At 49.9% G+C, this 23,479-nt stretch overlaps 1 protein-coding gene across 5 annotated transcripts in view; it reads left to right on the forward strand.

Annotated features, from left to right (window-relative positions):
* PPIP5K1 (diphosphoinositol pentakisphosphate kinase 1) overlaps positions 1–23,479 on the forward strand; it is a 42,663-nt gene that overhangs the window by 16,360 nt on the left and 2,824 nt on the right. For 2 of the 5 annotated variants that reach the window (XM_068143664.1, XM_068143660.1), the window contains exons 19-29: positions 176–399; positions 1,362–1,489; positions 1,963–2,077; positions 3,457–3,564; positions 4,790–4,906; positions 5,145–5,309; positions 6,287–6,377; positions 11,226–11,348; positions 14,994–15,056; positions 22,679–22,816; positions 23,244–23,357. In XM_068143664.1, the coding sequence (XP_067999765.1) occupies positions 176–399; positions 1,362–1,489; positions 1,963–2,077; positions 3,457–3,564; positions 4,790–4,906; positions 5,145–5,309; positions 6,287–6,377; positions 11,226–11,348; positions 14,994–15,056; positions 22,679–22,816; positions 23,244–23,357 (1,386 nt within the window). Of the gene's footprint in view, positions 1–175; positions 400–1,361; positions 1,490–1,962; positions 2,078–3,456; positions 3,565–4,789; positions 4,907–5,144; positions 5,310–6,286; positions 6,378–11,225; positions 11,349–14,993; positions 15,057–17,525; positions 17,706–22,678; positions 22,817–23,243; positions 23,358–23,479 lie in introns of all 5 variants that reach the window. The other 3 variants (XM_068143659.1, XM_068143661.1, XM_068143663.1) reach the window with 3 other exon arrangements.

Raw genomic sequence — 23,479 nt, forward strand, 5'->3', positions numbered from 1 at the left:
CTGCAGGTAAAAGCTCTGTGCAACAGGTTCAGTGGCTTTGCTAGTCTAAGGCTGCTGCAGGGGGCACAGTAAGCAGAGCCCTTCTATGCTGAGAGAAGCCTGTCTTTGCTGTCACTTGAAATCCATGCAGAAGTTGTCAGGATGTGAATGTGGTTTGATGTCCTCTGCTGTTCAGACCTGCAGCTGTACCACAGTGAGACTTTAGAGCTGATGCTGCAGCGCTGGAGCAAGCTGGAACGCGACTTCCGGATGAAGAATGGGCGCTACGACATCAGCAAGATCCCTGACATCTACGACTGCATCAAGTATGATGTGCAACACAACTGTGCACTGAAACTGGAAGGCACAGCTGAACTCTTCAAACTCTCTAAAGCCCTGGCAGATGTGATCATACCCCAGGTACAGCCAGCCCTGCCTGCGTGACAGTGTCTGTGGTGTCAGCCTCTGACCCCTTCCTTGGCTGCTTTCTCTTGATTCTCTTGCACATCAGCTCTCAAGGCAGCCTATCACTGATGCTTCTCAGATGCATCTCTTTGTGTTTGTAGAAGGCCAAACCCATTTCTGACTGAAGATGTGGCAGGGCTGGTGGCCTCCTGGGTGAGGGTTCTGACAGTGTCAAAGTGACTCTATTTGTTGTAGTGCAGAGCTGTAAGCAGTGTCTATGCTGCAGCGACATTCTCCTCTCCATGTGCACATTGTACAGGGGAAGACATTTTTCTGTGTTGAAGTGAAGGCTTCTTCTGGCAAGTCTGTTGTTCTTGTTTGCTTCTCATAGAGTTTATGCCCCTGAACATGGGAGGGGAAAGGAGGACCACGTGGAACAGATCTCTACATTGACTATCATTCTGTCCCACTTCTGGCAGAAATGTTTCATTTATGTGGGATGAACTTCTGCCAGCAAAGTCCAATTGCACTGGTGCCAACATGGAGCAGAACTGTCTTCTAAACATTTTTAACAGTGCTTCTGATGAGCTGCAGTTTGACTGTTTCCAGCAGAGCACTTTGGGTTTAATCTTTGCAAATAGCAGTTATTGCATTAATGTTTGTGCCAGGTTGGCTTATAAATTTGTGTGTCATGAGAGGAGGTTCCCTGATGGTACTTGCTCCTCTCAGCTGTCAGAAGAATACTGATAGCAGTGTCTAGACAGATTGGGATTCTTGGAGGAGTCTCTGTCCTTTGTTGCCCTCTGCAGTAAGTGGAAAAAGTAAACAGAGAAAGGTGCTGAGTGACATTTTCCTTTCTGTCCTTGATTAGCTGTGGTGGTGCTCACAGACAGGACTGTTGAAGTCCAGCCTCCTTTCATGTGAGGATGTGGCAAAATAAGCAGAGCTCAAGGGTATCTATTGTTTTGTTCCTGCAGGAATATGGAATTAATAAGGAGGAGAAACTGGAGATTGCTATTGGCTTTTGTCTTCCCCTCATTAAAAAGATCCAGTTGGACCTACAGAGAACCCACGAAGATGAGTCTGTCAACAAACTACATCCCTTGTAAGGATTGTGCTGCATGCTGCTGCTGGTGGGGAGGGCAGCTTTGGAGCAGTGTGTGTGGACCATGCCAGGAGAGCGTAGTGGTGTGGAAGGAGGCACAGAGCGTGTGCCGGATGCAGCAGGAGGGGGGCACGTTGATGCTCCTAGAACTGGAAGGGAAATGGAGAGGCACATTGAGACCACTGAGCAGGAGCATGGTGCCACAGAAGCCTAAACCCATTGTGGTTGGATTGGGGTTCCTTCATCCCTGTCTCTTCAAGGGGCAAGTGCTTGTATGATGAGGCCACCTCTGCCCCGCCACACCTTCATAAACTGCTGCTTCTTTGCCTGCCGCTCTCACTGTTCTGTTCCTGTTACTCTTTGACAGCTCCCAGTGTGGCATTACCTTACTCCATTAAGGGTGCAGAAATGCCCTGCATGTGGATGGAATGGATGGGCAGGCTGTGAGTGACACTGGGCTGGTTTTGGTTTAGGTACTCAAGAGGAGTTCTGTCGCCAGGTCGCCACGTTCGGACGCGGCTCTACTTCACCAGTGAGAGCCACGTGCACTCCCTGCTCAGCATCTTCCGCTACGGGGGGCTCCTGGATGTAAGTGTCCCAGCAGTGCTCACAGAGTAAGCCTCCCTGCTTTTTCTCAGTGGCCCCTTCCAAGTGGACAAGTGTGTGTTTGTAGGTCGCCACTCTAGCCAGCTCCCCCAGCACTGATGTGCATCAATGGCCTCTGGCCATCTCCATCTCTGCCATGTGTGCGTGCTGCAGCTTCCCGCCTCTTGGGCATGTAGGGTTGTTGTTCCCCAGTCCTGACACTACCTGCCTTGCTTGTTCAGAGGCATGTTTTCTCCAAGAGCTGTCTTGGTGGTTTCAGAGGAGTAGATCACTCACCTGTGTAGGAGAGCAGCATAAGGCAATGACAATGAGGGAATTTCTCTCTTCTTGCTTCCTTAAGTCTTTATTCCAAGAGCTTGGCCCTGTTATTCAGTGACTTCCTATCAATTCTAAGTCAAGAAAATCAAGTGTCTTGAGGTTGCAAAGGAGATGCTGCTTACCAGAGGGACAGATGACACATTTTTAGGGGACTAACTCATCCAATCCAACCTTCACTTGTTCTCATAATCTGCTTCTTGAAGGAACTGGCATGCAGACCTTGAGAGAAGCTCTACTTTAGACTTCTTGAAAGGGTCTCTGATTTTTCCTCCCCTTTTAAAGTGATCTGTTCTGAAATGCCTTGGGACCCTGGGCTTGCTTAGTAGTTGTGATTTCTGATGTTTGTGGAAGCTCAGTGTACCTGCAGGCAGGGATCATCTAAGTACTTCTGAACTGCTCACTGAGTAAGATGCTGCTTCATTGCCTGACTTGAGTGTCAGAGGATGCTGTGTTGCCAGCACAGGGATATTAGACTGCATCTGGGTTTGTGTGTACTGGTGGGGTTCATTCCATGTCCACCAAGGGTCCAGCATGGGTGACACTTGAGGTATGGCCATCCCCCAGCAGTGTTAAGAAGCAGTGAGAGGTGGGCTGCCCTAGGGCCTTGCATGGCTCTCTAGGCCAGTATCCAGCATTGCCTAAAAGCAGCCTCACTTGGTCCCTTCTGTGGCACAAGTTCCCCCCTTGTGCTTTTCCTGAGATTTCTCTACAATACTCATTCTGTGGGGCACCATCTGAGCATGGCTGTGTTTGGGAACCTGCTGTGGGTCCTGCTTTCCTCCAGCCAGCGTGGCACAGGGCTTGTAGCTGTCTGTGCTCAGCCTGCACGTGGACTGTATGGGTAGCTGTAGTGTCCCTCTATGCATTTGCTCCCCCACCCTCGTTGCAAGGTCATCTCTCCTCATGCAAGTTAAGCAAGATGTTTTGTGTCCTGACAATGTTGCTATCTTGTGGAGGGACCAAGTCTCTCAGCCTGCATCACTGGGTGCTGCCAGGTGTCTGCTGTTGCTTACTCCATGCGACTGTTTGTGTGTATGTATCAGGAGAACAAAGACCAGCAGTGGAAGAGAGCCATGGACTATTTGAGTGCTATCTCAGAGCTGAACTACATGACCCAGATTGTTATCATGCTCTACGAGGACAACAACAAGGTGAGGGATGTAGCTGTAGGGTGAAATCCTCCCTGTCTGGTGCAAGGCCAACCCTAAGGATGGGTTCAGCTGGGAAGCCTCTCACATGAGCTCTCTCCTTGTGAATAAAGGTGGAGGACCCATGGGCACAGCTGCTGGGTCTTGTTCTCAGGTGGGAGGCAGTGACCCAGGTAATGCTTGTGACTTATGAGTGGAATGTTCTCCTGGGCAGCAATGCCAAGTAATCAATACTGTCTGTCTTAGAGCATGTCCCAGCACAAAGTAATTTGATTTTTCTTAATGCTAAATACAAATAATACAAATGAACAACATGAAAATTTGTATTTGGCTTCCCCCCCCCTCCCAATATCTCTAGGAAATGTCCAAAAATCCCACACTTGTAAGCTTCTTTTGTTTAAAAAGGTACTGATACAGTTAGGGAAGTGTGTGCTGGTACCTTCAGGATGTAAAGAGAACTATTTACACCCCAGCCAGAGTGTGGAAGCTGGTAGCGATGACCCAAAGTAGGTTTGTCACTGAGCTGCAGCTCCTAACTCCCAGGTCTTTGTTATGAGGAGGTTGTGGTGGGTGAGGGGAGCAGCCCCTTCCCACTGTATACTGTGGAGTTAAGAGTCTGGTGTGCACAGAGCTGATGTGGGGCTCTCCTGGGGGAGGCAAAATATTTCCTAGGACTGCTTGTGAAAAGAATCCCAAGGTCTGAATCAAGGGAGGATGAAGTGCTGGGGTTTACATCACTAGTGCCAGGAACTATCAAAACTCTGACCTCCTTAAAAAAAAAAGGGGGAAAAAATCATATTAGAGACAGTTACTTAAATGCTGGGACAGCCTGAGTGAAGGTCAGGGGGGAAACTAGTCTCTCCCTGCCCCACTGTGTGCTGGTTTGGCAAAAGGAGTGGATTGGAAGGGCTGTGGCTCAGGTTTGCCTGTATGTATGTAATCTATACATACATAGAACCCTCTCTGTTTGGGTCCTCCAGTGGCTGTTGTCACAAAATAACAGCTGGTATGCCTCAGCTTTGTGCTAATGAGGACTGTCCTTTGGGGTGAGACAAACCTAGAGCCATTCAGTTCATGGTTTCTGGTTGCTTCTGCTTCCCTTCTGAAAGATTGTGCCTGGGACGTGAGCTGCACCAGCATGGCAGGGGGGCCAGGTCCTGACCACAGTGGTGCTGACAGCGGGGCTGGTTTCATTCATTTGCTTATTCCCTGTGCCTCCTCTTCACAGGACCCATCTTCAGAAGAGCGTTTCCATGTGGAGCTGCATTTCAGCCCCGGTGTGAAGGGCTGTGAGGAGGACAGGAACGTGCCCACGGGGTTCGGCTTTCGGCCAGCCTCCGCAGAGGTGAGCTTGCTGCCTGGACATGGCTCCACCAGCATGTCTTTCTCTGGCCTCTTAAGGGGCTGCTTTCTCTGCCCAGCCACAAGGGTTTGTCAGAGCAGTCTCTGAGCTGCTGGTGTGTGCCAATGCTGTTGGTGTCCTTCTGAGCTCAGCAGAGCTAGAAGATCCCAGCCTGGAGTCAGCACCTGGGCAATGCTGGCAAGGCTGCGTACCTGCAGGTGTCAATGTTTCCTTACTGCAGAATGAGGACAAGAAACCAGACCAAGGAAGCCTGGAGGACCTCTCCAAAGAGAAGGGCATGGATGAGCCAGACCGTGCCCAGCAAAGGTCCCCGCAGCCTTCAGAGCCTGTCAGCATTCAGCGCAGATCTCCACTGATCAGGAGCCGGAAGACAGGGTCCATGGAGGTAACAACATGATGGCACCCTTGGTCCTTCTAGTGAAGGCCTTTTGCTTGGCTTTGGCTTCCTGGCATGCCAGAGTTTGAGGTTCTGGAAAAGGATCTACAGAAGTTAAAGGCAGACCTCCCAGACTCCTTATTGAGGAAGGACAGAGCAAGTAGGGAGATGCTTGAGAAACACAAGAACTGCCTGGATTACATGTTCTGTAGAGGCATCTGTGTAGCTGTCTGTGAGCTCTCATGCAACTTCTTCACCTAGCCATGGTGACATCTTTGCCTCTAGATTGCAGCCTTTGCCTCCCCCAGTTCAGCTCCACATTTCTGGTTCCTGTCTCCCATCTAAGATCTCATGTGAATCAGAGGGATTTATTGCAGAGCATTTAAGCTGTCAGGGCTTAGAACTGTCTCATTCACTGAGCTAAAGTATCAGAGATGGATTTTAATGTTCTTACTTCTCTCCTTGTGTGTCATAAGGCTGGCTTCACAGTCAGCAGGAGCTGGCACTTTCAAAGTGCTCTAGAACTGCCCCTTCTTTTGGAGGTTTTCCACAGGTATTTTTTGCTGTCTGTTCCACTGAAACCAGAGTTAGGGCTTGAGGTCTTTGTTAAGTGGCCTCCATCTCTGTGTCACTTGTGGTGTAGTTTTTGCATGCAGCATTCAAGGGCTCTGTGTCAGAGGCATATACTGAGCTAAAGGGAATGTTCTTTCCTGCTGCCAGAGAAAAGTTCTGGGAGACAAGGAGCTTGGTGCACAAGTCATCTGGTGGGTGTGAAATCTCCACTGCTCCACAACACAGCACAAACCTCAAATTAAATTTGAGCATGCGCTGTCACAGTCTTAGCATAAGAGCACCTTTATGCCTCTGGAAAGCTGATTTTAAGGAGAAGATGCACTTTTCTTTACCTTCAGTAGATTTTTAAAGGCTTTTGAGACCAGAGGGTAACCTGAAGCATGACATTGATGATATTTCTGTTGTCTTTGCAGGTACTCTCTGAATCTTCTTCCAAATCGGGAGGCTATCGACTCTTCAGCAGCTACTCCAGGCAGTCTTCTGAGATGAAGCAGAGTGGCCTAGGTACTGCACTTGACCTGTAGCCATCCTGCTCTCCTGCACCTCTGTGGGCATCTGTCTGGCTCTCCACATATACAGCTGGCTTGAGCTCCTTGTATGTCCCTCTCTGTCCATTATGTCTTCTTCTAGTGTTACTGTTTAGACCACTGTAGGGACTATCTTACTCTGTTTCCTTTTGTGTGTGATCTTCTTCAGCCTCTAGCAACAGAAGATGCACTTTTCAACCTTTATAGAATGGGAGCAACAGAGCAAGCTGTGTGCTTGCAGGCTGGCCTTTTGGTTCTGTCTTCCCATCATTGGTACCAATTCTGAACTTAGTAGGATGAGATGCTTTATGTGGGAGCTGGTGTGTGTGCTGTTCTGCAGAACAGTAGTGGACATGCAGAGCTGCTCTTCATGCAAGATTTCTATACTTCTATCTTTGCTTCAGAAAGATCTCTTGTATGGAACAGATCAGCCACCTGCAGTGGCATCTGACAGCTCTCTGACTGAGCTGGAACCCATGGATAGCCACTCTTTGCATAGCAGCCAGCAGAAGGGAATATTTTGGGGCATTTGGTGTTCTCTGCCTTTCCTGGAGAGTACCATCCCATCATCCTAACCTAAACTATGCTGTAATAGTTGGAATTCTTCCTGAAGTATTTTTGCCAAAGCAAGATCTATTTGGAAACTGTGAAGCTGTCTTTGTTGTCAGGAGGTTCAAAGATAGCTGTGAAACCTCGATCTTGCAGATGACTAATAAGCACTAGGAGGTGGAAATGCCCAAGTTGTGCCCACTTTCTTCTGCTTTAAAACCATTTTTGCATTATGGCCTGACTGGAGACTTGCAGCAGTTCTGACTCATCACTTCTTTACTCCATATATGTGAATGTCCTGCAGCCAAGAGATTTCTGAAGGCCTGATCATTTTTGTCACTTTTGAATGAACTGCTTCTTCAGAAGCTAATTCTTCCCAAATGAAGGGAATTTTCTTCAGAGTGGTTAGGAAGTATCCCTGGAGTCTTCTAGCTATGCCTCCAGCCAACTGGACAGCCCTGAGAAGGAATGGCTGGTGCATGTTCTCATGAAGGCACAACAGCCTTGGCCATAGTGGGTTTAGAATGTGCTGGTTCATGGAGTGCTTTTACTCACTGCTGTTTGTCACAGACCAGCTATAGGACTCAGTAAGCTGTAGTATGCTGCCTTGCCTAGGCTTGGAGAGACCTGTGGTTCTTCTGTGAAGCGATGTGAGAGCTTCTGAGATGGCACAGGACAAGGATGTGCACCTGCCTGGAGAATTACTGAGCACATCAAACACTGCATGCAAACTAGCCAGGGCGGGTGCTCTGGAAAGCAGACCAGCAGCCTTCCCCAGGCTGCTGGGCAATGCCTATTTCAGCAATGGGGAAGACCACCCTTCTCTACTGGACCTTTGTACTGTACCACTATTCCTTGACAACAAAACTTGAAACGTTATCCCAGCAGGTTTCAGTTCAGGTTCTTGCCTGACTTGTCTTGCTGGGAAGCCTCTGCTGGTTACTCTCCCAACTGTGAAGCTCTGCAAGAGACAAAACTTTGAGTAGGAATTGGTAGCTGGAGTCTACTCAATTAATCCATCATTCTTCTCTTAGAGTCTTGCAGGCACAGGAGGGTTGAGCAGGAGAGACCTCTGGTGCAACACCAGCTTGCATCATCCTAAGGATGTCTGAGTTTCTGTAAACATCTGTTGACCTGAGAACGGTTAAGAAGAATTCCGCCTCTGTACCTGCAGAAGATCTTCCTGATTCTTTTCCTGCTTGTCTTCTAGAAATCTAATTTCCCCTCCACCTCTTTAGGATCTGAATTGTGTTCTCTGTGAGAAAAAATACAGAGCTCATGGGAGCTGGAGTTTTCTCTTTAATACTTGTCTCAGCAGCTGTGCTAGGAGGGGGTTCATTCAGATACTGCCTGCTGTTTCTGAGCTTTTCTTAAGCTCAGCCTGTCTCCTGCTGCATGACCTTGCCAGAGGCTGGCCACTGTTGCCTCTGGAAGAATGTCTGTCCAGGGGTAACTTCCTGTGCTTGGTGTGCAGGACTGGGGGTCACAACAGGACTCCTGTTTCAACCCTGCTGCCATTCCTGGGGCTTCACTGTGGTTTAAAACCCCACTTTTTGAACAGGGTAGGCTGCAGCTTGCTTTGTCTGTGCAGAGTGTGCTCTGGAGTTTCATGTTTTCCTGTACAGGAGCAAGTGCATCACTGTGGCTTGTCTGCAGCAGTGCCTGTGCTTGTGAAGTCCAGGGAGGTTTCAAGAACATTTGCAAGAACACTTCCAAATGAGCTGAAATCACTCCTTGATGATGGAGCAATAGAGGTGTGGTATTGTCAGTGGGCATGAAGCTTTGTCCAGAGGCTTCCTTGGTCAAAACAGGGGATGTCCATTATTTAAACATCTGAAACCTTGACTATACACCTGAAAATGAACTAGCTCAAAGCCATCCAGCACATGCAGTCCTTTCTAGCAAATATTGCTACAGCTGAAGGCAAAGTGGCCATGTACTGTTGTGTTCTTCAGGATATGTGTGTGTGTGTGTGTTTGCTTTGGCTGTGGTGGTCTCCCTGAGTTCACTGTAAACAAATTGGTGTCACCCATAGTGTCACCTTTGTCAATTCTCTTCTGGCTGAAGGGTGCCAGCAAAATGCTTCTGCCTTCTGCAGCAGAGCAGAAACACAAGGATGTCCTTGGCTTAATGATTAGTGGCACGATGGTGCTCAAGACAGAAAGTCATAAAAATACTCTGTTCTATTTTTATCTGTCAGTAAATGAGTCTGTTGGGTTTGTTGTTGTTGTTGATGTTTGTTTGTTTGTTTTCAAGCCATGGAAGGATGATTAGGAGCTTCTTGGCAAAATTTTGTTTGGGTTCCGGCAGATTCCAGTTCATGCTGAGTCAGCTTCAGCTGACAGCATGAGGAGATTTTGTGAGGCTGGTATAGCAGTCAGCCTGCAGGCAAGAGTTCTTTGCCTGCTTGTCTAGCCTGGCCTGTGGGAAGCTGCCAGCAGTGTCACATTGGTGGAACAGCTTAAGTTCAGTGCATATGAAAAGCCTTTTGGTCACCTCCCACTGTTCCCAGGGGCAGACGTCGTCAGGTTAGACTGAGCTTATGTGTCAATAGCTCAGAACTCAGGAGCTGTGTGTTTTCTCCACAGCAGCTTTGCAGGGAGAGAGCTGGGGTCCTGAACAGCATCAAGTGGATGTGAGGCAGCAGTGTGTTCAGAGAAGGCCAGCAGCATGCTCTGCTGGATTGGCAGGAGTGGAGCTCTTCCTCTCTATTCACCTCCTGTGAGACTGCACCTGAAGTGCTGCTGTCCTGTCCTGGTGCCCAAGGGCCAGAAGGGTGTGGAGGTGGCAGGTGTAAGCCCAGTAAGGGGCAGTGGAGATGAATGGGGACTGGAGCACACAGCTTTGGAGGACAAGCTGAGAGGTCAGGGCTTGCTCAAGTCAGAAGCTGTGGGGAGTGGAAATCTTAATGCTACTCCACCACCTGAATAGGAGGTTACAGAGAAGACAGACTGCTGTCCAAGGTGTATGTGATAGGAATGGAACCAACAGACACAGGTTGGAGCGTGGGAAATTCCAGTTAGCTAGGGGGAACACATTTGTCACCATGAATGTGCCAGATATCAGAACAGGGGCCCAGGGAGGTTGTGAAATCTCCTTTCCTGGAGAGATCCAAAACTTAACTGGAATATCCCCAGCAAGCTGGTCCAAGATGGGCTGTGGGGCAAGAGACCTCCAGAGATTCCTTTCAACCCAGATCATGCTTGATGCTGTATTTTAGAATCAAGAGCTGCTTGCAGTATTGTTAGGATCTTTTTGACAGTAGTAACAGTTGCACTGTTCCAGTGAAATACTAATAGGCAGCATGTTAAGATTTTGCCTTGGCAGACAAGGTGGAATAAAATCAACCTGCTTGTTTCTGGAAGGCTTTTGAAAGTGGGAGTTAGGTTGTTTTTAGCAGTTGGTATTCTCAGTACAGAATGCAGCATCAAAATGGTTTAGCAGAGAGTTTATAGCCAATCAGTAGCTTTGTCTGGCCTATAATAAGGTTTTGTCTCACTCAGAATTGCTTTCCTCAGTTGAAAGAATCTGTTCCTAAATATCACATGAAGTGACCTCATTGTGCCTTGGAGGAGCAAAGAGCAGCAGCTGCCACAGCCATGGGTGTTAGGTTGCCCTCCTGTGCATGAGACTGTCTTGCTTGCCATGTTCCTTGCTGTAGGATGAGCAAAGTCTCTGCTGTGTGCACAGCTGGTGCATTGCAAGGGTGGTTCATGGAACAATTGGACCTACTTTGGAGTAGCAAGGTTTGACCATGTGGATGTGAAAAATCATCTGGGCAGCAGTTTGTGAAAGGCAGCTCACTGGTGACATTGCTCTCCTTTCTGCTTGACAGAATGATTAGTCCACATTTGCTGATCAGCTCAGGCAGTCCTTTCTTCTTCTCTGTGTCCTACAGAAAAAGGGCAGAACTGCAGAGACAGGAAGCCCTGTGACATGACCATGAGTGATTTGGCAACCTGACTTTTCTGACATGAGCATGTAGATTTGCTGACTGGAGAGCCTTGAGGTGTTTCTCCTAGGTCAGGGCAAGAAAGCCAAACAGAAACAGCCCCTGGAGGGAGTTAGGAACGTCCCTGGTGCCGAGTTGTGGGCTGCCATTTGGCACTGCTGAAGGCAGAATGGGGAATATTGCTCCCCTCTGCTCCCTGGTATCGTTTTTTCCCTGGGATTGCCTGTGAAGGGGCCAGTTCATTCTTCTTTCTTTGACTAACCCTGCTTTTCTGTAGCTGTGTGCAGCGGAGATACAATACTAACACCTTCCATGCCTTTCCAGGGTCACAATGCACCGGCCTGTTTAGCACCACTGTGCTGGGAGGCTCCTCCAGTGCCCCCAACCTCCAGGACTACGCTCGCAGCCATGGCAAAAAGTTTGCCAGCAGCCTGACATACAAAGACGGTATGTGTGTTCCCTGGGCAGCAGGTGGTTCTTCTGTGGCCTTTGGTGTCTCAGGATGCTGCTGAGGCTAAGCCTTAGGCTGCTGAGGAGGATGACAGTTGAATGTGTGTACTCGTCACATCTACAGCAATGCATTTCATCACGTCCCAAGAGGTTGTTGTCTTTGCTAGGACAAGGCAGGAGCTGACCTTGTGCTGCTGTGTGGTGTTGCTGGACTCTGGTTTTGATCAGACATTTTAATTCTACTTGTTGTGGAGGAGGATTTATTGGTCTAGATGTCAAATAGGTTTGTCCTGGTATGGAAACCTTCAGCACTTCACATCATCTTGCTTACCTTGGTAGCCTTGCTGATGCTAAAGGAAACTTTTATGGAGACAGTAATTCTCACCATGCAGAGATGGAGCCATCCAAAGGCAGAATGGTCTGCTTGGGGGTGGGTAAGGTGGGTACTAGTGTAAGGCTGGGCACACAGAGGAGTCCAGGGTAGCTGTCAGCTAGTGTGCTGAAATGCTTGAGGTAAGTGAGATCCTTGGTGAAATACTGCAAAAGGATCAGAAAGTCTTGTTTACTGTGCAGTTCTGCAGAACCTGCCTTAAAGTTCAGCAAGGCACCCTGCTGAGGTGCAGTTGGGGCAGGAGTATAAACATTGCCCAAGGCACATGGGTGAGGGGGTGCTGTCAGCTGTGGGTCAATCTGCAGCTAGTGCTGGTGTGTTAGCTGTTGAGAGGCAGAGAGTCTGTGGCTGCTTCAGGGAGATTGGAGCGCAGGGAAAAACTGAGACATGCTGGAGGAGCTGGAAGGGCTCCAGCACGGGCCAGTGTCCATTGTGATCCCAGTAAGAAAGGCACTTGGGCCCCATGAGTCCTGGTTACCAGGCCGTTGCTTGGAACACTGAGTTGAGCAGCACTCAAGAAACTGCTGTATGGGCAGGATCTGCACAACATGCTGTGGCCTGCTTGGAAGCTCACCTTGTGCTGCACAATTTGGGCTTCCCAGCATCTGAGTGGGTGTAGGATTTCCTGTCTTCTGTTTTCCTGTCTCCATTCCTTCTGACAAGGGGCATTTTAATCAGTACTTTTCAGAGTCTTGAGTTTGCAGTGCCTTTTATTGGCTCATAATGGACACTAGCACTGGTGCATTGCAAAGTGGGCAGAGGAGATAGGCAGCAATTTGGGACCTTTGGGGATTTTTGTCTGGTCTAGAGGAAAAGAAAACAGCCTAGCAAATCAGAATGGAAGGTGCTGTCCAACTCTCAGACCTAGCAGAGCCTCCTGATGCTGCTGTGTGGAGAGCATTGTGTATCCCGTCTTCCTGTGCTGCTGTGGAGGGGAAAGCTGTGTCACTTCCCACAAACAGGCTGTGAGTGAGAGACAGGCAGGAGACAGAGCTGGAAGGTTTCAAACCCTGCTGCACCAGCCCAAGCTGCTCAAGGCAGCAAGTGTTGGCTGCTCACAGGCTCCAGAGCAAGCTGATGATGTTTAGAACAAGCCCACGGTGTGGCTACCAGGAAAGCTGCTAGCTGGGCCAGCAGGGGCTCTGGCTGCTTGTCTGCCCTCTGTGAGTGGAGAACAAACACCAAAGACTGCTTGCTCTGTACTCTCTGGGCCAGGACAGGTTCTGCCTAATCCTGGAGCTGTGCTGCCTTGCCCTGTGGGCTGTGGGGCAGGGATGTGCACATGACAAGCACAGAGCAGAGGGCTTCTGCATCAGCCCAGATCAGGGATGAGGCCTCTGTGTGCTCAGATGCAGTTGTACTCTTGAGTACATAAAAGGCAGGCTTATTTAACTGGTGTGTGAGCAGCACATCCCAGAATCATTCATCTGGGTGCTGCATTCATGTTTCTCAGCATGTCCTGGCACCCTGTGCCACCAGTGCCCTGCTGCAGTGGGAGTGGTTGTGAGGAAGAAGCAGGGAGCTTGGAAAAACAAGTGGGAGGTGAGAAGGGCTCTTAGATTCTGGAGAAGGTAGTTTGGAATGTGCAACATGACCTTGAGCTGCATGTTCCTGCTTAAGTGAGCACTGAGGAAATGCTGAACTGTGGCATTTCATCCAGACTGGAACTGGGTACAGTAAGTGGCACAGCAGCTGCAGCAGACTCTTTGGGGTACATTTGTACCAAGGCCATCATCAGGCGAATGTTTAGAATCCTTCAGTGCTGAAGCACATCTTTGCATGAACTCTGATACTGTTTCGTGGCTGTGATGCTTCAAGGTGTGGTGCATGGCTTACAGCACTTCATCAAAGGCTCATTCAAGTGAGGTTCAGACTTCTGAGGTCTTGTGTGCTTGTGTCTGGAAGGGGGCTGATGATCACTTCAGTGGAAGCTTGCGTCCCAACCTCAGCTTGAGGGAAGGTCCGCTGACAGCTGTGGTTTGAAGCTGGCTTGTCTGAAGCCAGGGATGCAGTAAGCTGTGCTGCAGTGTCATTGAAACCGATGTGCTGTGAAGGCAAGGGAGCGATGTGGGGTGGAGTGGAGGTGGCTACCAGCTGTCTGACTGGAGCTCCAGGACTCGGACACTTCTGAGGGATTGCATGTGCAGGGAAGATTGTCATGCCCTGTGTGCTGGAAAAGAAAAACAATGTTTAGGGCTGTAATGCTGGTGAAGGAATGTGAAGGACACAGTGGGAGTGTGGAGTGTAAATTGAAGTGTGTATCTCCTGGCATTGGTGTAGAGGGATAGGTGCACAGATCTTAGAGACCAGGTAGAACAGACACGTGAAGCATGGAAGAGAAATGAAAGCATTTTCTGGTACTTCCTAAAAGTTCTTGAAGTTTTCAACTTGCCTTTTTCTCTCCCTTCTTTTTTCTTTCTCTTTTTTATTCCTTTATCTTTTTTTTTTTTTCCTGGTGCATATGGAGACTAATCCACATCTTCTAAAGTTCACCTGTTTGCACCCCATCAAATGTGTAGAGTCTGTCTTTGCACTGTCCTTCCAATGGGTAATTTCTGTGGGAGAGCTTGGCCTGGCCTGGGACATGGCCAGGAGCAGCCCGAGTACCACTCTGACAGCTGCACAGCAAAACCTCTTCTGTGCTGAAATGCTTTGAGCAACAGAACTGTAGAGGCCTCTGATCATCATGGGTTTTCTGTTTGTTGCCTAGTTAGCTGATTTACTTTTAAACTCATAAATAGCTGTCTAACTTACATTAAGGAGATGTTTGGAGCTGCACTTACCCAAGCCAGAGCTCCTCAGTTCCTCTGCAGGGGAACTCCTCAGTTCCTTGGGCAGAGATGAACCCTGAGAGCTTCTCTGCTCTGGTGCTGATGCTTGCCTGGCCCTGTGCTCCTGTGGCTGTGAGCGTGGCTGAGCAGCATCTTGCACTGGACCGAGCCTGGGCTGTGCTCAGGATGATTGAAGTGTGGTGGGGAGGTATGAGATGCTGTCTGTGATTGAGAGCGTGGACGAAGTCATTGTAGTGGGCAGGACAGTGCAAGGGAAGTGGGGTCCAGCAGAGTGCAAGGAGGCCAAGAGGCTCAGTCAGACCGACAAACAGAGTGCCCGGTGCGCTATAGCAGTGCCAGCAGGAGCTGCTGTTGTGGGTGACAAGGAGAAGGTGAACCTGACAGGGTATCTGCAAGCATATGGAGGTCGGGGTCCTTAGCAGCAGGCTGTTAACAGATGATCTGTTTTTATTTCCTCAGAGCTCTTGTCTATGCCAGCCGTAAAACGATTTTCTGTGTCGTTTGCAAAGCATCCGACTAATGGTACGTTTGCTTCCTTGATTTGACGTTCCCTCACACTTCTAACCCCATGCTCACCTTCACTTCTCTCTGCATATATATTCTCCTCTCAGTCTCCTTGTGGGTTTTTTGTGTCTGTGTATCTGGTGTCCAAACACGCTTCACCTTCCCACATTGTTTCCCTGTGACTAACGTCTTCATCCACCCTCTGTTACTGCTCAGTGATTCCTCTGCTGTCCCCCAAGGCATTTGTGTCCCAGGTGAAAAGCAGGAGCAGTGGGCTCCTAAAGCAGCCACTAAGCAGACATCAAGATCTTTTTTCATGCTCCCTTTTGGGGTGGGGAGTGGGGGTGGGGGTTGGGAGGAGATGCTGTTGGATCTGGGGAGTGGGGATATCCACTTCATATCCTAAGAGCATCAGTAGCTTAGTTCTTCGAATGTAGATTTGCAAGACCAAACTGAGCACAGCCTGAGGCTGCCCATGTGTCTCCTGGAAGAGCAGCAGTCTGGGGTAGGAGAGGAGGTGCTAACAGTATTCTCCCTGAGCATGGTATTTGTCAGCACAGTGTCTCAAAGCACAGGTAACCTCATGGCCTCCAATTTTCCAACTGGTCTGTTAGGGTGCTCACCGAGTTACTCCAAGCGTGGTGATGTTTGTGGGAGTAGACTCACCTTTCCTGCAGACCTTGTCCTGGGTATGGTGTTTCTCCAGAGCTGTCACTCATCTGCTGTTAGTGGACAGTGCTGGCTTGGGCCTGCCACCTTCCTGAGGCATGATGCCACCTGGGGTGGTGGTGTAACCTGCTTCACTCCTGTCATGCTCGTAGCTATGAAAAGGTGTGATAAAGGACATGTGACAGTGCTTCTGTTGACTCACTACCTTTGCTTCTTATCACTGCTAAACTGGGACTTGAACTGTGAGCGTGTGGAGGTTAAAGACCACTAGCTCTTTTGTAGCAGGTTCCTTGAAGCAGTGTTTATTATCCAAGAGACTTTGGGGAAGGTTTGTATCACAGCACCGCTCCTACCTCACACAGCTCCTGCAGTTGAGACAAGTTAGAACCAAAGCAGGTCACTAAAGGTACCAGGTTAAGTGTTTCTGTCTTATGTGGTCAAGGCTGCTTCTGCAATCTTGCTGCTAAGTGTATATGAAGATATTCTGAAGATGATCTGGGAGAAGAAAAACGTCCGGAAGACTCACGAAGACCGATGTTTTGGGAAAGCTGAAAGGGGAAGGGGCAGCTAAATGTGGCTTTATTGTTTTAAGTAACTGCAGGGTGGCTGTTCTCTGTGTTTGCTTGGTTTTGTTTCTTGCAGAATGGCCAGCTGCTCAGTTCATTTGTATGTCTGGATGCCCTCTGAGCTCCTGTGGTGTATGTCTGTAGGATGTATTGTTCTATCTTGCCAGCAAAACTTGTACCAAGCACCAAAGCTGATACAGATGCAATGGTGCAGCTGGGCAGCAGGCTTTCCCCAGAACCCAACGAATATTTCTAGTGGCAAAATGACCCTCACTCAAGAGACCAAAGGCTCAGCAGGTTTAAGCTTGAAGTTAGGCCTGTGTGGTCGAGGCTTGGCACTGGTTTTAGCAGGAAGAATTTTTATCCACGTGAACCACTCGCCTGAGGATGCTAAGCTTCTCACAGCTCTGAACCTGGAGCTTCTCTCTGAAGAGCTGCCTCTGTGTGGTGAAATGGGAGGGGTGAATCAGAGTGGTGGTCAAGCACAGCCAGCATCAGGCCAGGTGGTTTATGCCCTGGTCTTGTGACTCTTGGGAACATGACACAAGTCCTGAGCCTGTATATGTGGAGGAGAAGACATGCCTGCATGCTCCTGTCTTGTCTGCCACACAGGGATGTCGCAGAAGATTGCATAGTGCTGCTCTAAGAGTCTAGGGAGGGGAGGTCAGCACTCCTGTGCCCCTTCTGTTCTTCCTCACTCTTAATGTGACCCTCTCAGCCAAACCCTGCTGTCCCCTGTCCCTTTTTCAGCCTCTGGTCGTTTCGTGCTGGGCCATTTGCTCTTTTCCATGTGCTGAGGTGGCTGGCTGTGTTTGGAGCTGGACTTGAGTGTTCTGTGGGCAGTCTGGATTTCTTGTCTCAGCTGGGGAAGGGTGAGTGTGGGCCTGACCTTATGTCGCCACACCTGACCTGCATTGGTCTTGGAACATGTCCTACAATGTGTTCGCTTGGCAGAGTTCCGCTTACAAAGATGAAACCTGGCTGCTGAGGGACTGCCCTGTGCTGCAGCTGCGTTTGGCAGAGGCTGGGCCGGGTGGGCGGCTGGCCTGCTGCGCCGTGCCAGCGGGTACGTAGAGCTGAGGTGACCCCTGACCTGCTGCTGCAGGAGGGACTGGGCTTCAGCGAGTGGCGTGGGGCTTCCCCACCCAGCAGCCCAAGTGCTGGCAGCTCCGTCCCCACACCTCCAGAGTTTCTCTTTCTCCAGCTGCCCCTGCCCCTCTCCTCTCACTCTCTGTGGCCCCCTTTCCTCCAGATGTGCTTGAGCACCACCAGGTTGCCCAGTTGCTGCGCCGTTTTTCCTCTGACTATGCCACCAGCCGGAACGTCTCCCTGGATGCCACTCTAGCCCATCACCTCCAGCACTGCTCCTACCACCTGCGCCTCTTCAGGAGCTGGCTGATCTCAGGGCAGGAGGACTTGGAGTTTCTTTACGGTACTGCACGCTGCAGCTGCCTCTGTCCTGTGCTCTTGTAGCTGAGCAGGGACCTCTGCTTGAGAATGCAAAGTATGCTTTGCTTCTAAACAAGGAAAGCATCGCCCTCACCGCATCTCTCACATCTCTGGGCTGCTGCTGCAGCAAGCTGTGTGGGCTGTTGCACCTGGCAGCTTTGGAGCCTTAGGAGTGGCCTTTCCACATGGAGCTGGTGCTGTTCTGCGACTCTAACTGCTCCTTCCATCTCTGGCAATTGGTCCTTGCCTCCTTCCTTTGGCCAGGGTAAGCCCTTGAGCTCCCTTCAGGTTAGATGCTGAGCTCCCACTGGTGCCATGCCCTGCTGACATGAGAGCCCTGTGCAGGTCTCAGTGGGGTGCCTTGAGGTGTCCAATTGTTAGTGAAGGATCAAAGTGTGGGAAGAGAGAAGGCTAAGGAGGTGCTGCGGCTGGTCACATGCAGAGTGAACGTGCTGTGGAAATCCTGGGGAAGTGAGCATTTGTGGGACTGTGGTGTTCTTAGAGAGACCACATCAGGGTAGGAACTGAGCTTCTGTGTGGCTGCACTGCATGGCATCTGTTCTGCCTGTGAGGACCTTTGCAGTGTGCCCTGTCTCTGGTGAGGAGAGGTAGGCAGTTTCAGCACTGGATCTAGATGTTACAAATCAAAGCTTGCTGCTGTTTCTCTGGTGTTTCTCAGCCTCTGGCGCAGACAGGAAGTCTGATGCACTGTGGTCTCTGCTTTCAGAACAAGTGGAAAGGTTCCTCTTTGAGAGGGGCAGCTGGGTAGAACTGGCTGTTAATGTTTGCCTTGCACCATAAAACCTGCTTGGTGCATGTGGCTTGCTGAGCTGTGTGCTGTGATGCATGGACCCCATCTTTCACTCAGACCCGTAGGTGGAAGAGGAAAGGACAGCATAGCTTTCCGTGCAGTGAAGCAACAGGATCAAGTGTTTTCAGAGCCTGGAAAAGGAGAGCTTTTCTTACACACTCTGTTTTTTCTTGATATGGCCCTTTCTGTCAAGCAGGCAATTGGGAGATGGCAGTTTCTTTTCATGTATAATTAGGGCAATCCTTGGTCTCCTAGCAACAGATACTAAAGGGGAGCAAAATTGCTTCAAGGGAAGAGATGCTGGAACACGGCAGACTGCTCCAGAGCCAAAGCTGAGCTTTCCCTGCTGCAGATCTCAGCCATCTCCTGCAGGCACTGGCAGGGAGAGAAGATGAGCTCAGCACCTCAGGCAGTGGCATGCCAAACATGGCAGCACGGTGCCAGGCCTCCCACTGCAGTGGGAGGCACATGCCCCAGCATGGCCTTCCTGCTATAGGTCAGAGCCCTGCACTCAGCACTTCCCTCTTGCTGTTCTCTCAGTCTGCCATCAAGCCCACAGCTCTTGAGCAGGTTTGGGATTCCTGCTGGCATTCTTCTCAGAGCAGAATTTTCTCTGATCTGTGCCTGAGGGACCAGCTTCCCCTCCTTGTGAAAACCACACACCACACACTCTTCCTTGGCTTTCAACAGTGCTTCTATCCACACCAAGAAAACATGGTTTAAAAGATAGAATTAGGGAGCTGAAAATATGCAGCTGGCTTCTATAGTTGGAAAGCTCAGTGGTGGAGGCCTGAAGCAATGTGCCTGGGAATCTGTGCTTATCTGTGTGGTCATAGCTGGGAAAAGAGGAGTGTGAACCAAGTTCCTGTGGGTAATGAGCTACAGTGGTACTGAAGCCAAAGGTTAGCTGTGAAGAGCCAGGGTGTAGCCCTGTGGTAATGAGCAGGCAGTAAAAGAGCAGGCAATGTTCAGTGTAAATAAACATAAATGACAAGAGGACACAGTCCCCAACTCACAACTAAAATGGTGAGCTCTGATCTGACCAGCACCACATGGAATGATGTGGAAAAGGTAGAAATTTGCAGTTTGTGGTAGTGGTCTGAAGAGGGGTGGTGGGGATCTGCAGTTTAATGTCTGTTCCAGCACAGGTGGTAGGAGGTTTCTTGTAGAGTGAGTAGAGGCAGCTTCGAATAGATGTGATGCTTGCTCACACAGTGAAACTCTTCACCACAGTCCCTGGGGGTGCTGGGAGCTTAACTGAGTTCAAGGGGGGACAGGAGCCTGTGGAGGAGAGAAAAGGAACACTGGAGAACGTGTAAGAGACATCAGGTTCAGAGTATTTCTGAGCTGCAGGTCACTGGGGTTTGGGGCTGTCTCATCCCCCTTCATTCATAGCCACTTCTGGCAGCGTGGGCAGGGAGGTGCTGAGCTAGGGTGGACCTTCAGGCTTACTGTACAGGCTTAAATTTAGAAAGGCTGGTTAGCAAAATGCCTCCTTCATGTCCATATGGTGCATGCATGCATTCTTCTTGTTTGACTGAACTGAGGTTCTGGAGACATAACCATGCTCTACTCCTTGCTCAGAGAAGATGGCAGCTGACTTTAGGATTCATTTTTAGCTGCTGTGGTTGGCATAGCCCTGCCATGTGCCTCTCCCCACAGGGCAGACCTGGCTCAGGAGAAAGCAGCTTGCCCTCATGCAGCCAGGGTAATCAAACCTGGAAGAAATGGAAAATGGAAGTTGTTCCTCTGTGGGCTGTTGTGTGACTGTGGTACAAAGTGAACAGAATTCATTGGTTGGACAAGGTGACCTTCAAGGGTCCCTTCCAACCCCATGCATTCTGTGATTCTGTAATTCTGTCCAATTTCTTGTGCCATTGTCCACATCACAGCCTCCTGCCCTGCAGGCCCCAGGGAAGGTTTTGGGAAGCAGCAGAAGCAGCTGAGTGGCCAGTGCTGGGTGTCTTGTCAGGCTGGAGAGGCTCTCATGGTTTGCAGTCAGTTTTATTGCCCCTTACCAAAGATGCTGATTCTTTGCTCAGTGTGTGTGGTGCAGCAGCAGTTGGAGCCTTTGTCAGGGGCTGGCTGCTGCCCTGGCACATATCAGGGTTATGGTCTGGAGAGGTGCCTTCTGCTTTGACTCTGCTGTGGTGGCATCAAGCTGCCATTGTTGGCCTCCTCCCAGCAGCTAAGGAGGTCAAGGGAGGTGAAGCAGGCTGCCATACACAAACAAGAGGGATTGCATGAAAGTAGTAGTGCCTCACCTTGAGGAGGGAAGCTTCTGCTTTTTCTCTACTTGCTTGAGGCCAGTTAAGGGGCACGATGGTGAGCAGAGCTGTGTGAGCAGGCACTTGGCACGGTGGGGGTGAGGTGTATCATTTCACATGAGCAGTGTTGTCAGTGTCACGTGCTTCCTTTAACACTGGACCTTGCTCTTCCTCTTTTTTATGAGGAGTGCCCAAGCACTCAGATCAATGCTTCCAGTGTATCTTGTAAATGCATTTCTCTGCCCTATGTTATATTCAGACTTCTTCCCTTGTTCTTTGGAGACCCCAATATCTGAGCCAACCTTGGCTCCTCTTGCACTAAATTCCAGAAATGACATCAGCCTCACACTGTGCTGCTCCACAACCACCTCCATGTGGCTGTTTGTTAAGTCTTGCCCTCACCCTTTTCCTTCTGCTCTGTCTTAAATATGCTTCTGAGAAAATAACAGATACTCTTCCTTATTCAGTACTTCCACTTCTCAACAAGGATCTCTCAGCAAGGGACAGAAGAATATGGTATTTTTCCTGTCTTACATTCCTTCCTTCTAGCCAAGGATTTGTTATCTTTCATGTCTTGAGCTGATGCTTGTAGGACCTTTGTTGCATAGGTAACCTCTCTGGACTGTCTGGAGGGTTCTTCATCTCCAGTACCTGTTATGGCAGTGAATGTCTCTGCAGCACTGCAAACCAGGTGGTCTGCAGCCTCCTCATGTTGCATGCGGAGTCACTCTAAATACTATCTGCTGTGTTATGCTCCTTTCCTCTTGCAGAACTGGGTTAGGTGATCAGATTGGAGCAGAGGTAGTCCTGGAGGTGAGTGGAACAATGTCTACATTTAGCAGATAATCCAGGTGCTCTCAATCTGCTTGGGTGCTGCCAAGCTGCAAGGATCAGTTTTAGCCTGCCAGCGTGCTGGGCTGTGTCCTGACACAGTAGTGCATCAAGAGCTGTTGTGCTTTCTGCCTTTCAAAGTAATTTTCCTTCTCTGTAGGAACAAATCCAATTCCTCCCCAGGGTCTTTTTGAGCTCTTTCACCAGGAGCTAGGGCTGAGCTTAAGAAGTTTGGAAGTCTTTAAACCGAAGAGGCACAGAACAGGAGGAGGCCTCGTTCCCGTATGCCCAGAGACTCATTTGTTCATTCCCTTGCTCCTCTGACAGTTTCAGGTTGGCTTGGTGCCACAAAGCATTGCCAAGAAGCTTGGATGAAGAGGAAGATGCTGAGCTGTAATACTGCGCTGGCTTGAGCAGCAAAGAGTTTGTTGTGAAGGGTATTGTGGCTGAGCTCTGAGCCAGTGTCTGTTCAATGTTGGGACACCTATTTCTGCTCCTCTGGGTCTTCTGGCAGTGAAGTGCTGCTGAGGGTTCAGACAACTGCCACAGTTGCCCAGCTGCTCCCTGGGAAGCCGCCTGCGAGGCCTACGCTGGAGGCTGTGCTGCTGCCTGCACGTGTCACAGGGTGCAGTGCCTCGGGGCTGTGTCCCAGGCTGGGGGCAACTGGTGGTGGGAGTCCCTTTAGAGAAATTCTGCTAAATTCACTCCAATTCTCTGTAGCTTCTGTAAAGTGTGGGCACTGTGCCAAGGACTCCATCACAACCATCCATTTGAGCAAAGGGTCACAGGCTTTGCAGCAAACACGGCTGCTGCTAGAGATGTTTCCTCCTCTTCCCCATCCTGCGTGTGCCTGGATGCTTGCTTTCAGGCCTGGTACTGCATGTGGTGGCCTGCTGGCCAATTTCTTGGCCTAGAAGAGGAGACCCCAGGCCTGAGTGTGCCTGTTGTTTGATTCCCAGACTGCCCAGCTCCTCCAGCCTTGAGTGGTCCTGCATGGATTCAGGTTGCTGCTTGCTCTATTCATTTTCTGATTGGGTTTCCTTCCAGGTTTTGAAGGCTGCTCCATGGTTCCCACCATTTATCCCCTGGAGACCCTGCACAACTCCCTGTCTCTGCGACAGGTCAACGAGTTCCTGACGGCTGTGTGCAAGAGCTGCAGCGACTCACACGTCCAGTCTACTGCAGGTACTGGTGGGGTGGCCTTGATTCTGGGTAGGCCAGGACAGAGTGGAGGCAAGGAGAGCTTCTGGTCTTTTGCGCTGTTGGGACAGCTCAGCCTGATGGGTCTGGCAGGAGCACAGCCTCTGAAACCTGCCCCAGGTTGTTCTAGTCCAGGAGGGAGCTGTGGGATCTAGCTCAGAGCCAACCTAGGCCATTTATGTGAGAGACAAGTAACTGGCCAGATCTGCCTCCAGCAGATTGAACAGTGAGGTGGACACCAATTCCAGAAGGGCAGATCTTAGCCTCAAGGGTCCCAGGAGCTGACAGGCAGGGCTCTGAATCTGCACTGTCACTGATCTCTTTCTGAAGTGCCTGCTCATGGCTTCTGTGACATTCCTCTCTGTCTGAATACTACTGATCTGTGCTTCTTCTGCCTTTTTTTCTCTTGAAGCTTTGTTTGATTCAATGATTGGCAGCCAGATACCAGGAGACCCCTTTATGTCCCAGCGAATCCTGTCATCATCCTCTCTGCCACTGCGCCAGCGTTCAGATAAGCCCCCGTGGTGTGAGTGTGCTACCTTCTTGATTGGGGTGAATGATGGTGGAGGAAAGGAAGTAAAGGGTGGCAAATGCTGGAAGCCTGGTACTAGTGCCCAGGGCTTCTGTGCTCTGCCCTCAAAGAAACAG

This window comes from Melanerpes formicivorus, unplaced genomic scaffold (genome assembly GCF_026170545.1).
Source record: "Melanerpes formicivorus ecotype bairdi unplaced genomic scaffold, bMelFor1.0.p_v2 SCAF_10, whole genome shotgun sequence".
NCBI lineage: Eukaryota > Metazoa > Chordata > Aves > Piciformes > Picidae > Melanerpes > Melanerpes formicivorus.